We start from the raw sequence: 14,104 nt of genomic DNA, 5'->3' as shown, positions 1-14,104 counted from the left end.
AATGTTTTTATTGTTTAAAACCTAAAACTCAATGAATAAAGAGTTCATGGCCATGTCAAGATAATTTGCCCCTTTGAGCGTAGAAGCCTAGTTTTCCTTGTTGATTTGGCCTTACCCTGAAAGCCATTTAATTAAGTAATTTTTTTCCCCATACATTCATCTGGCACACTTTTTACCAGGCTTCAGAGAAATAGGTTTGTTTTAAGGATTTAAGAAAAAATAGGAACTGCAATGTTTACTAAATATAGGAGAACTTTGTTTATAGAACAGTATCTTTATTCATATTTGGAAGACAGAGCATTTTTTTTTTTAAGATTTTATTTATTTATTTGACAGAGACAGGGAGAGAGGGAACACAAGCAGGGGGAGTGGGAGAGGGAGAAGCAGGCTTCCCACATAGCAGGGAGCCCTATGCAGGGCTCGATCCCAGGACCCTGGGATCATGACCTGAGCCGAAGGCAGATGCTTAACGACTGAGCCACCCAGGCGCCCCAAGACAGATCATTTTAAATATATATAAAAAGCAGTACTGCTGACCTTATATATCTTATTCAAATATATTCAAGGAATTTTTACTCATTATTATTGTCCATATAGTAATTTTCCAAATTATTGAAGCTTATCTTTTTAAGCAACATACCTTAAGCCCTAAAGCCCTCTAGATCAGGGCTTTGCAATCCTAGCTGTGTATTATAATCACATGGAGATCTTCAAAACAAGCCTATATGAGACTTGGAGCAAACCATTTAAATCCGAATCTTAGGAGGTAAATGCCAGGTATTAGCTTTTCAGTATATTTTTTGTTTGTATTAGTATTTTAAAAAATATTCTCAGGTGATTCTAATGTGCATCCACTGTTGAGAACCGTTCTTAAGCCCCTGTCATATATTCTAGCAAACTGGCACATAGTAGAAACTCAATTGAAAGTTTGAAAAATAAATGAGTCTTAATTATTTTCGACCTCTTAAAAAATACAGATTTCTCTACCCTTTAACAGAGAGTATATGAAAGATGATTTAATTTTTTCTTGATAAATTAAGGTCACAATTATGAAAACAATTTATTTTACTTTAATACACTGTATTAAAGTCTTTAAGGAGCTATTCACACAACTAATCATTATTGTGCCAGACACTTTTGAGATAGATCAGTGTACAAAGTATTCAAATATCCCTGCTCTCCAGAAGCTGATGTTCTAGCAGGGATAGACTGACAATAAAAATACATACGTAAATTGTACAGTGTGTTGGAAAGTAGTAAGTGCTGTGATGACAAAAAGATAAAAAGAATAGAGCAAAGTAAGATCAGAAGTGCCAGGTATGGGAGGCTGGAATTTTAAACAGGGTCCTCTCTGAGGTGACTTTTGTGCAGAGACTTGAAGGAAGTGAGGGAGTGAGCCATACAGCTATCTGGGGGAGAGCACTGGAAGGGCAGCAGTGGGGGAAGGCCCTGCAGGGGAGCTTGCCTGAGGTGTGTGAAGGAACAGTTAGGAGGGGCTTGTGCGGATTGCACTGGAGGAAGAACAGTAGCAGGAGGTCTGAAAGGCAGGGGGCTAGGCCTGGTCTGGTAGGGTGAGCAGATTATTGTAAGGACTGGCTTTTTCTGAGTGAAATGGGAAGCTGTGGCAAGCTTTCAGAACCAGGAGAGGCTTGATCAGACTTCAGTTTTAATTCAGTCATTTTAGCTGCTATGTTGAGCAAACTTGGAGTTGGGGATTGGGGGATAAGAATAGAAGCAAAATAAGCAGTTGCAGTAATCTGAGCAAGATGGCTCTGACCAATGGTAAAGGACCAAGGTGGCTCATAGCTTTTTTTGTGGATTAGATCTTTAGAATATGAAGGAAAGAGAGAACTCAAAGATTACCCCAGGGTTTGGGCCCTTGAAATGGTTAGGGTTGATTGCCTATACTTTTTTCAGGGTTGTTTTGTTGTTTTTTTTTTAAACTCAGTATTTAGCTATGATCTTGCATTTCTTGTTGCTGTTATTGTGTCTGCCTTCATCTCTTCTAGGGCACATTACTTTAGTTCAGATCTCCTGCAGACCAGCAAATACAAAAGTGTTTAAAAGTATATGTAAAATAAGGTTGTTGATTTAACAGAATGTGGTCTGAGTGAGATTTGAGTTCCTCTATTTAGGAGTAAAGGGGAATCAGCTTTAATGCCAGATCTTCTAACAGTTGCCTTCTCTTTTGAGACCTGCAGCGTTCTTCCAGATTCACATTGTATTCTGAATGATGCCAGAAAACTGAATCCCTTAATGAGAATTCATTTGTATTTACAGCTTTGCTTTTTTTTTTTTTTTATAAACAGGCAAAAGAATGGACTCCAGCAGGAAAAGCAAAGAAAGAGAATCCTGCTAAGAAATTTTATTCTGAATCTGAGGAGGAAGAGGACTCTTCTGATAGCAGCAGTGATAGTGGTGGGGTTTATAATTCACTGAAAAAACTTTGTTCACTACAGTTTATATGCTGTGCCTCCAACAAAACAATAAGACCTAGTATATAATATTCAACTAGTCGGTCTATACTACTATGATAATGCCTTTCATTTCCATATCATTGTATAGTTTTCAAAGTAATTTCTGATCCTTTCTCATTTGACTTTGCCTCTTGAACACCTAGCTGAGAAATTAGAGTTGAAACAGAAACTCATGCTTTTCTGAATTCTGACTCACCCTGCCTGGTATATTCATAGCATATTGAAAAACATGATTTTATATTTGAGAAGCCTTTAATGGGACCTTTAAAAGTAACTCTCTTCTGTAAAAATGTAAAGTTTATTTTAAACATTGAGCAATGTTCTTTATCCATTTTATACTTTTATTTCTACATCAACCTGTATAGAGTAAAGCTAAAATTAATAAATCTCTTGTGTATTATAAAGAATCAAAGAGCTAAAACAATTAGGACAACCATATACAATGAAAAGAATGCTAAATTGGAAGGATTTAGAATTGCTGCATTTAGGTATGCCAACTGAATAAGGTACTTACCTTTCTCTGTTTCTGTTAAATGAAGAGGTAAAGTTAGATGGTTTTAAGGCCCTTCAGTACTAAAATTCTGTGAGCAATTTGCATAATGAAAAATATATTGGAGTTATTTTCCAACACTCTTTTAACAATTAACCTAAGAGACCTATCTGACCCAAGATCAAATGACACCTTTTTCTTCTATAACCTTTTTTCCTTGGAGAAACCAGAGCTCTTCACTATCACTTGGTCATGTATTACCTTACTCTGAGATAATTCATTCACTTTTTCCTCAGTTCCCCCTATCAAAATCTTTGTTTCCTGTATCTGATAAATTAATCTGTGATGCATCACATTCTGAAATGATAAGTTGAAAATGGAGAATATACTTCAATGTAGAGTGTTAATACTAAAAAATAGGAGATTTCAGGAATGATGTAGATCGTTAAGAAAGATCTGTTGTATAGTTAAAAGTGTATCGTATGGATATTTGTCTACATCCCCTTTATTCATAAGCTCATGCCTGTTCATAGGCTAACTTTTTAAAATACATATTTGAAATGTTTATTAAGACTTTTCATGGGTTGATCTGAGCATGGGGCTGGAGTTCCACTCTAGCTACTGGAGGAAAAAGCTAACTTTTCTCCTGAGAAATTATGAGAGTATTTTCCCAGTCAGTAAGTCTTCTAGAGGATAAACAGATGTCATCAAAGATTTTACTAACTTTGACATAAAATTAATGCTGAATAAAAACTTACTCACTTAAAAAAAAAAGGTTGGGGGGAGGGATTTTACTAACTTGAAAATTTAAGTAGTAGTTCCTGAAGTGAACTGGACCAAGACTCATGTTGAACTCCCATGTAATTAACATGAGAGAGTAACTTAGATGCTATAATTTTTTTTCCTTATTTATGGGATAAGTCACTTATCTGAGTAAATCTATACATGTGCACAACTTTCTTTCATATCACAACAAATTTAAAATATCCTATTCAGCAGTTTTACAAAATTTGAGTAAGGTAAATTTTGCCCTTTGTAGAAGCTGATAGTAATGAATGCCTTACCATGTGGCAGGCACTGTTGTGTCCTAATCACCTTTACATGTTTCAAATCCTTTAATCTTCACAACAGTTCTCTAAAGTAGCTAGTATTATTATCATCTTTGCTGGAAAGGAAACGAAGACCCAGAGAGATTGAATAACTTGCTCAGTCTTACAACTCATAAGTGACAGAGCTAGGATTTGAACCCAGACATTCCTGTTTGAAAACCCATGCTTCTAACCACTACATGCTATTCCAAAAGAAGATAGGTAATCCTCGCTTTTCACTGTGTGATACATAAATCAATCCTCATAAAGTACATATTACTTACCTATTATATGTTCCTGGCTAAGGGCATTTCATCAGATAGATAATAGATGGGGGTAACAGTTTGTCCTCTTATTTAGGCTAGTGCTTTGCACCTATAATCATTTCAAATAGTAAAAAATTATGCTTCATGTTTAAAATACACGTAAGTAAACTATATGTATCACTTCTGGGAAAAGTCCTAGTATACCATAATTTATACATAAAGCATTTAAATGTATAGCTCCACAGTATAATTTTATGATCTCTTTGACCTGTGGAAAACTCCTACACTAGCTAAAATAAGTTAGTAATTTTTAATTAGTAATTCTTTTTGCTTTTGAATTGAGAAATTTTTACAGATGATTCAAATGGTTCACTCCCATCTCAAAATGTATACCTAAGAAGATTCAACTCTTGCCTTCTCTCAATAAAATTTATCACTATCAGAAGAATTAAAAATTATTTCTTCATCCTTATATCATTCCTTAAAAAAAAGTTTTCGCCATAACTAGGTACTTAAGGATTTGAAAAGCAAGAGTCTTTCAAATTTGGTTTACTTGGTTCATCTTTTCTTTGCTTTTCCCTACTCACTATCAGAGTATGTTCTCTGTCTTTTGGAGCTCCCCACACTCACACTGCTGCAGGAATGAGGAGGTGGGGGCACTGAATGACAAGAGTGTGGAAATGGAGTGTTGAACAAGTGGGGTCCAGTAAACCAAAATTCAGCATCTGGTTTCATTTCTGATGAATATTGACAGTTACTTGGGTCCTTATGTCTAATTAAATGGCTATAAATCAAGGAGCATCTGGTTATATTTTTTCAGAGAGTGAATCTGAAAGTGCAAGTGGAGAACAAGAGGAGGAGGGAGACAGTAGTGAGGACACCTCCAGTGAGCATAGGAGTGACAGTGAAAGTGCGTCAGAAGTAGGAGACAAAAGAACAGCCAAGAGGAACTCCAAAAGCAAAGGGAAAAGGTAATATTTTGTCAGAATTTCCTTCAAAAAATATTCTGTAGGGGTGTTTTCCCCCAGGATACCATTTCCCTTTAATCCATAAAGTGAGTGAGAAAAGAAGTGTATTTTTTCCCAGATATTGAATCTTGTAAAATTAGCTAGAATACTAGTTCACATTATTTATTCTACTACTTATTATACTTAGCTTTCATTTTGAACTTGAACAAATCTTGGGGTTACATTTTGAAAATTGGTATAACCTTGGAAGGCTGAGTTAAGTGATCAAGAAGTAGGTATGAAACACTTAATTACCTTCTGTAGCAATTTTGCTGAGGACTAAAATTAAATCCTTCAACACTTTGCCATTACGTAACTAAGACAATTGATTTTTCTAAATAATGTTATAGTAAAAAGATTATGATCCAAATATTAGAGTCAAGGGCTGTGAAGGAAGACGGTCATAAGATATTTAAGTGTTAGCACTTTTTAAGATCTCCCATTATCAACATTATTGTGTATTAAAGTGTCATTAAAATTTTGAGTAATTGGGGCTGATACCTTGGATTGTATGAGTCTGTTTTCCCCATCGCTGTCAGCGAGTGGCCTCTGCAGACATGATGGCCCTTTTCCTGGGAGCCTGCTGCCCGCTCACTTGATGAGCTTGCAGCCCAGCTCAGTCGTGGCTGACAGCACTGATTGGGGCGCAGTACGCTCTCTGCTCCTTTTATTACAGACAGTAATTAAAGCAGCTCGCCCTGCCACTTCCATAACAAACACAGCATAATGCCCTAATTATGACTTTATTAATTTAAGTCAGGATTTAATGATTTTAAAAGTGATTTATATTGTTTTTCCTGTTCAGAACAAATGAAATCTGTAGGTTAAATTAATACAGGCTTTTCATCATTGCAAAGTTAAAAAGCTAGTTACCAGTAAATTCTTTTCATTAGATTAACATCTGAAACTCTAAGCAGTAAGGTAAACAGTAATTACCCATCAAAATTGAGTGCTGCATAACAAAATAACACTTTTACCTTTAAAATCTTATCTTAAAAGCTGTAAGTTAAATGTATGCAGAATCATTCACTTGTTGCAGCAAAGGATTTACTTGGTTTGTAATATCCTTTCCTTTGAGAGAAATTTTGTACTTCTGGTTTAATATCAGAATATCTGTGATTACATAGTTTATAAAAAGTGTCTTATTTCCAGGAAGGGAAAATTTTGTTCAGTGCACTCAGTATCTTTTCAGATAGCAAAAGTCAATATGCTAGAAATTTTTAATTGTGTATTTATATTAGTTTCATTGTGTGTTTTTTCCTTCAGAAATGGAGTTTTCTCTTTGCCTATGTTTTAATTTAAAAGAACTGTTTACTATACCAAAGGGAATCTTGGATACATTGAAAACCTTATATTTTTAAGTACATGTTTTAACCATTGAGTTGGGGATAATAAATTGCCATTCTTTGCTTCGGGGAAAAAAACAACATATTTTTTAGTCATCGAATATAATTACATGTGCTCTGAGATGTTACCATGACTTCATTTTTAATAAACAGCAATCGTATTTCCTCCACAAAAATCAATTCTAGGAAATATCGATTCTTCCCTTGTCTCACCACTCTCTCTCTCCCCCTGTGTTTTTCTGCCTGTCTCTCAGAATTTTTTTTGAACTTTGCTAGTTTAGCTATATGATAAGTTTTATTAAAAGCTTTTATTTTGGGGGCACCTGGGTGGCTCAGTCGTTAAGCGTCTGCCTTCGGCTCAGGTCATGATCCCAGGGTCCTGGGATCGAGCCCCGCATCGGGCTCCCTGCTCAGTGGGAAGCCTGCTTCTCCCTCTCCCACTCCCCCTGCTTGTGTTCCCTCTCTCGCTGTGTCTCTCTCTGTCAAATAAATAAATAAAATCTTAAAAAAAAAAAATAAAAGCTTTTATTTTTAAGTAATCTCTACAACCAATGTGGAGCTTGAACTTAGAACCCTGAGATCAAAGAGTTGTGTGCTCTTCGGAATGAGTCAGCTGGGCGCCCCTCTGATAAGTTTTTAAAGCTAAGGAGCTTTAGGTTTCTTTAAAACCACCCTTAGGGGCGCCTGGGTGGCTCAGATGGTTAAGCGTCTGCCTTCGGCTCAGGTCATGATCTCAGGGTCCTGAGATCGAGTCCCACATTGGGCTCCCTGCTCCTTGGGAGCCTGCTTCTCCCTCTCCCTCTCTCTCTGTCTCTCATGAATAAATAAATAAAATCTTTAAAAAAAAATAAAAAATAAAAAAAATAAAACCACCCTTAGTAGTCATAACTATTTATGATTAAATTTGAGTTTTACACTCCAAAGTATTTTCATTTGAAGGAAGCTAGTATGGTGTATGGGGGAAATAGAGTCTTTAGAATAAGACAAACTGAGTTCATATTCCAGTTCTGCTACTCCAGGCAGTGTGTCCTTGAGCAAGTTACTTAACTTTCTTGAATATTATAGGATAATAATACACCCAGTAATAATATGTTGAAACATCTAAATTAGTTAATTGGTATGAAGCTTCTAAAACTGCGTGGCACAGGATTTTTTTAAAAAAATACACACACATGGAAAGAGAACTAGACCTTCAGTTTTGAGAAAATGTAGAAGACCATAGTATATCTCTCTTTGAGAAAAGACCTTTGGGCTACCTCTCATGTTACTCCTTCTCCATGGAGAACTACTTCCCTACTCAAGACTATCCCTACTCCGTGCCTTATTCCTATTTCTCAGCTTAGGTGTTTGTTCCTCTAGGAAGCATTCCCTATCTTGGTTAACTTTGTTTAGATGCTCTCTCATGACATATTATAGTTTATTACGTACTACTTACCATACTTTTTTGTCATTGCCATCTTCTCTGTATTCCCCAATGCAGTGTAGACTCTATAAGGGAGACTCACAGAGATCATCTATATCTTATTAAACATTGTTATCCTTAGCACTAACATACTGCCAACCCATGGTGGGTGGTCAGTTAATATTTATTAAATGAGTGAGTGAGTGAGTGAACAAATGAATGAGTAGCATCAGCATTTAGGTTTGATCATTTGGGTTTTTTTGTTGTTGTTTTTGGGTTTTTTTTTTTTTTTCAGTTTTCTCCATTTATTTTTTTCCCAATATTTATTTTTATTCTTTTAATTTAAATTAAAATAATTAACATATAGTGTATTATTAGTTTCAGAGGTAGAGTTCAGTGATTCATCAGTCTTATATAATACCCAGTGCTCATTACATCACATACCCTCCTTAATGTCCATCACCCAGTTACCCAATCCCTCCACCCTCATCCCCTCCAGCAACCCTCAGTTTGTTTCCTGTGATTAAGAGTCTCTTATGGTTTGTCTCCCTCTCTGATTTCATCTTGTTTTATTTTTTCCTCTCTTCCCCTATGATCTTCTGTTTTGTTTCTTAAATTCGACATATGACTGAAATCATATGATAATTGTCTTTCTGAGATTGACTTATTTTGCTTAGTATAATACCCTCTGGTTCTATCCATGTTGTTGTAAATGACAAGATTTCATGATTTTTTTTGATGGCTGAGTAATATTCCATTATATATATATATATATATATATATACACACACACACACACACACACACACACACACACACACACACCACATCTTCTTTATCCATTCATCTGTCGATGGACATCTGGGCTCTTTCCATAGTTTGGCTATTGTAGACACTGCTGCTATAAACATTGGAGTGCAGGTGCCCCTTCAGATCACTACATTTGTATCTTTGGGATAAATACCTAGTAGTGCAATTGTGGGGTTGTAGAGTAGCTCTGTTTTCAACTTTTTGAGGAACCTCCATACTGTTCTCCAGAGTGGCTGCACCAGCTTGCATTCCCACCAACAGTGAAAGAGGGTTCCCCTTTCTCCACATCCTCGCCAACATTTGTTATTTCCTGACTTGTTAATTTTAGCTACTCTGACTGGTGTGAGGTGGTATCTCATTGTGGTTTTCATTTGTATTTCCCTGATGCCGAGGGTTGAGCATTTCTTCGTGTGTCTGTTGGCCATTTGTATGTCTTCTTTGGAGAAATGTCTTTTCATGTCTTTGATTGGATTATTTGTTTTTTGGGCATTGAGTTTGGTAAGTTTTTTATAGATTTTGGATACTAGCCCTTTCTGTGATAAGACATTTGCAAATATCTTCTCCCATTCTGTCGATTGTCTTCTGGTTTTGTGACTGTTTCCTTTGCTGTGCAGAAGCTTTTTATCTTGATGAAGTCCCAGTAGTTCATTTTTGCCTTTGTTTCCCTTGCCTTTGGAGACAAGTCTAGCAAGAAGTTGCTGCGGCTGAGGTCACAGAGGTTGCTGTGTTCTCTAGGATATTAATGGATTCCTGTCTCACATTTAGGTCTTTCATCCATTTTGAGTCTATTTTTGTGTGTGGTGTAAGGAAATGGTCCAGTTTCATTCTTCTGCATGTGGCTGTCCAATTTTCCCAATGCCATTTGTTGAAGAGACTGTCTTATTTCCATTGGATATTCTTTCCTGCTTTGTTGAAGATTAGTTGACCATAGAGTTTAGGAAAATTCCCCTGGGAAGCCATCCAGCCCTGAATGCTTGTTTGTTGGGGGATTTTGATTACTGCTTCAATTTCCTTGCTGGTTATGGGTCTGCTCAGGTTTTCTATTTCTTTTGGTTCAGTTCTGGTAGTTTATACATCTCTAGGCATGCATCCATTTCTTCCATATTGCCTAATTTGCTGGCATATCGTTGCTCATAATATGTAATTGTTTGTATTTCTTTGGTGTTGGTTGTGATCTCTCCTCTTTCATTCATGATTTTATTTATTTGGGTCCTTTCTCTTTTCTTTTTGAGAAGTCTGGCCAGGGGTTTATCAATCTTAATTCTTTCAAAGAACCAGCTCCTAATTTTGTTGATCTGTTCTACTGTTCTTTTGGTTTCTATTTCATTGATTTCTGCTCTAATCTCTATTAATTCTCTTCTCCTGCTGGATTTAGGCTCCTTTAGGTGTAGAGTTAGGTTGTGTATTTGAGACCTTTCTTTTTTCTTGAGAAAGGCTTGTATTGCTATGTACTTCCCTCTTTAGGACCAACTTTGCTGCATCCCAAAGATTCTGCACAGTAGTGTTTTCATTTACATTTGTTTCCGTGAATTTTTTAAATTCTTCTTTAATTTCCTGGTTGACCCATTCATTCTTTAGTAGAATGCCTTTAGCCTCCATGTATTTGAATTCTTTCCAAATTTCCTCTTGTGGTTGAGTTCCACTTTTAAAGCATTGTGGTCCGAAAATATGCAGGGAATGATCCCAATCTTCTGGTACCGGTTGAGACCTGATTTGTGACCCAGTATGTGATCTGTTCTGGAGAATGTTCCATGTATACTCAGGAAGAATGTGTATTCTGTTGCTTTAGGATGGCATGCTCTGAATATATCTGTGAAGTCCATGTGGTCAAGTATATTATTCAAAGTTTCATTGTTTCATTGTTGATCTTCTGCTTAGAAAGATGATCTGTCCATTGCAGTGAGTGGGGTATTAAGGTCCCCTACTATGATTGTATTATTACCGATGTGTTTCTTTAATTTTGTTATTAATTGGCTGCTCCCATTTTAGGGGCATAAATATTTACAATTGTTAGATCCTCTTGTTGGATAGATCCTTTAATTATGATATAGTGTCCTTCCTTATCTCTTATTATAGTCTTTGATTTAAAATCTAATTTGTCTGAAATAAGGATTGCCACCCCAGCTTTCTTTTGAGGTCCATTAGCATGATACATGGTTTTCTACCTCCTTACTTTCAATCTGGAGGTGCCTTTGGGTCTATAATGAGTCTCTTGAAGACAGCATATTGATGGATCTTGCTTTTTTTATCCAATCTGATAGCCTGTGTCTTTTGATTGGGGCATTTAGCCCATTTACATTCAGAGTAACTATTGAAAGATAGGAATTTAGTGCCATTGTATTACCTGTAAAGTCACTGTTTCTGTATATTGTCTCTGTTCCTTTCTGATCTGTGTTACTTTTGGGCTCTCTCTTTGCTTTTAAAGGATCCATTTTAATATTTCCCATAAGGCTGGTTTGTGATCACAAATTCTTTTAGTTTCTGTTTGTCCTGGAAGGTTTTTATCACTCTTTTTATTTTGAATGACATCCTGGCTGGATAAAGTATTCTTGGTTGCCTATTTTTCTCATTTAGCACCCTGAATATATCATGCCAGTCCTTTCTGGCACACATTTTTCTCATTTAGCACCCTGAATATATCATGCCAGTCCTTTCTGGCACACCAGGTCTCTGGATAGGTCTGCTGCCAATCTAATGTTTCTACCCTTGTATGTTACAAACCTCTTGTCCCAAGCTGCTTTCAGGATTTTCTCTTCGTCTCTGAGATTTGTAAGTTTCACTATTCTTTGTTGGGCTGTTGACCTATTTTTATTGATTTTGAGGGGTGTTCTCTGTGCCTTCTGGACTTGAGTGCCTGTTTCCTTCCTCAGATTCAGGAAGTTCTCCACTATAATTTGCTCTGATATACCTACTGCCCCCCCCTTTCTCTTCTGGGATCCCAATTATTTTAATAGTATTTTGCTTTATATCACTTATCTCTCAAATTCTCCCCTCGTGATCCAGTAGTTGTTTATCTGTCTTTTTCTCAGCTTCTTTATTCTCCATTATTTTGTCTTCTATATCACAATTCTCTCTTCTGCCTCATTTATTCCTGCAGTTGGAGCCTCCATTTTTTATTGCATCTCATTAGTAGACTTTTTGATTTTGACTTGATTAGATTTTAGTTCTTTTATTTGTCCAGAAAGGGATTCTCTAGTGTCTTCTGTGCTTTTTCCAAGCCCAGCTAGTATCTATATAATCATTATTCTGAACTCTAGTTCAGACATCTTACTTATATCCATACTGATTAGGTTCCTGGCAGTCAGTACTGCCTCTTGTTCTCTTTTTTGGAGTGAGTTTTTCCCTCTTGTCATTCTTGCAGAAAGTGTCACTTTTCCATTTGTAGAGTTGCAGTTATTCTTAGATCTCTGGTTGAGTTCACAGGTGTTCAGAATCATTTAATAGTTATATCTAGCTGAATTCCTGGGACCAGACAAAACTAAGGTCTCTTACTCCTCCACCATCTTGGACTTCTCAATTATTTGGTATTTAAAAAAGTTTATATTTGATTATCTTATGTTTTTAGTAAGACTTTGCATTAGAAGAAATCTCTTTTGATCTAGTTAACATTTTCTCATATGATATGTTTATAGGTCACATTTCAGAACACATGTTAATAATTTTCTTGGACAAAACAATCTATAAAGTACAACGCTATTTTAGCAAAAGTACATGTGTAAATTTTTAAATTTATGGGTAAACATTTAGTATTTTGAGATAGTATTTTAAAATCAGTCTTATGTATCTTTGAAGTTGTTACTATTAGCACCTAATATATATTCCTGGTAAATCAAACATTTAATTATTGGTTATTTTCTACTTATATCATTTAGTGTTTTATAACCTTTTGCATTTGAAGTATGTGTGACGTGGTAGTATAATTGATTTTGAATTGGTTCTGATAAATTTGTTTATAGATAGTACTACCTTTATTTTTTTTTATTAATATGTTCTGGAATTTTAAAACCATTTTTATTGTCTTTTTACATACTAAAAACAGCGGGTTCTCAGTGAAATATACTCTTCTAGTAAAGGTTCTGATTTATAGACAAAATGGACATACAGCAACAATTTGCCATATATAAAGGATTTAAAGTTGATATTTTTAAATTTATTACTTACAGTGATTCTGAAGATGGGGAGAAGGAAAATGAAAAATCTAAAACTTCAGATTCTTCTAGCACTGATTCTAGTTCAGAAGAAGAAAGTTCTTCAGATTCTGAATCAGTATCAGAATCTGAAAGTGAACCTGAATCCAGAAAAGTCGCTAAGGTAAGAGATTGCACATTGCTGTAATTGAAAGGAAGTGTCCTCATAGCCTTTTTCCAATTAAGAATAAATACTTTTGAAAATTAGTGTTTTGGGGGTGCCTGGGTGGCTCAGTCGCTTAAGCATCTGCCTTTGGCCCAGGTCATGATCCCAGGGTCCTGGGATGGAGCCCCGCATCAGGCTCCCTGCTTAGCAGGGAGTGTGCTTCTCACTCTCCCTCTGCCTCTCCCCACCCACCCCCCACCTCGTGCTCTCTCTGTCTCTCCGATAAGTAAATGAAATTTTTAAAAAGAAAAAGAAAATTAGTATTTTGTTGAAAATCAAGAAATTGAGAAATTTAACATTGTCACTGACAACTAAAATAAATACCATCTTCATTTATCTGGTTTTTTTTAAATTATATAATTAATTGCTTCCTCTTTACCTCAACCCCTCAGAGAAGTTAGAAACTTTTTAGGATTTATTTATTTATTTTAAAGAGAAAGAAGAAGAGCGTGACAGGAAGGGGCAGAGGGAGAAGAGAATCCCAAGCAGAGTCAGCGCTGAGTGCAGAGCCTGACAGGGCTAGATCCCACAACCCCCAGGATCATGTCGGGATCCAAAACCAAGAGTCAGTCACAGCCCATGCCCCAGAAACTTTTTTTAACCTCATCTTTTGCCAATGAAATTACAGAGCTCAGTGTTACCAGTTATGGCCCTTTTTGTTCTGAGCTAGCATGTGACAGTGGAGGCTTTCATGAAAGGGGAAGTAAAAGGAAGTCACAAATAATACTGAGCAAGGTAATATAAATGTCTATACATTATAAGAAATTGAGACGAATAATGCTTTTTAAAAATAGGTGTTGGGGTAATAGAGTATTTTTAAAGGCATAACTAAAGGATATAGATTATTTAACTGGTTAATAAAAAT

General features: G+C 36.0%; 1 protein-coding gene across 2 annotated transcripts in view; it reads left to right on the top strand.

Annotated features, from left to right (window-relative positions):
- AP3B1 (adaptor related protein complex 3 subunit beta 1) overlaps positions 1–14,104 on the top strand; it is a 263,265-nt gene that overhangs the window by 161,812 nt on the left and 87,349 nt on the right. For both annotated transcript variants that reach the window (XM_035014705.1, XM_035014707.1), the window contains exons 18-20: positions 2,310–2,418; positions 5,142–5,292; positions 13,050–13,197. In XM_035014705.1, coding sequence (XP_034870596.1) covers positions 2,310–2,418; positions 5,142–5,292; positions 13,050–13,197 — 408 coding nt within the window. The remainder of the gene's footprint in view (positions 1–2,309; positions 2,419–5,141; positions 5,293–13,049; positions 13,198–14,104) is intronic.

This window comes from Mirounga leonina, unplaced genomic scaffold (assembly GCF_011800145.1).
Source record: "Mirounga leonina isolate KUSES-001 unplaced genomic scaffold, KU_Mleo_1.0 Mir_168, whole genome shotgun sequence".
NCBI classification, from domain to species: Eukaryota; Metazoa; Chordata; class Mammalia; order Carnivora; family Phocidae; genus Mirounga; species Mirounga leonina.
Note: the sequence above shows the minus strand (reverse complement) of the source record. Positions and strands in the feature narration are given on the sequence as shown.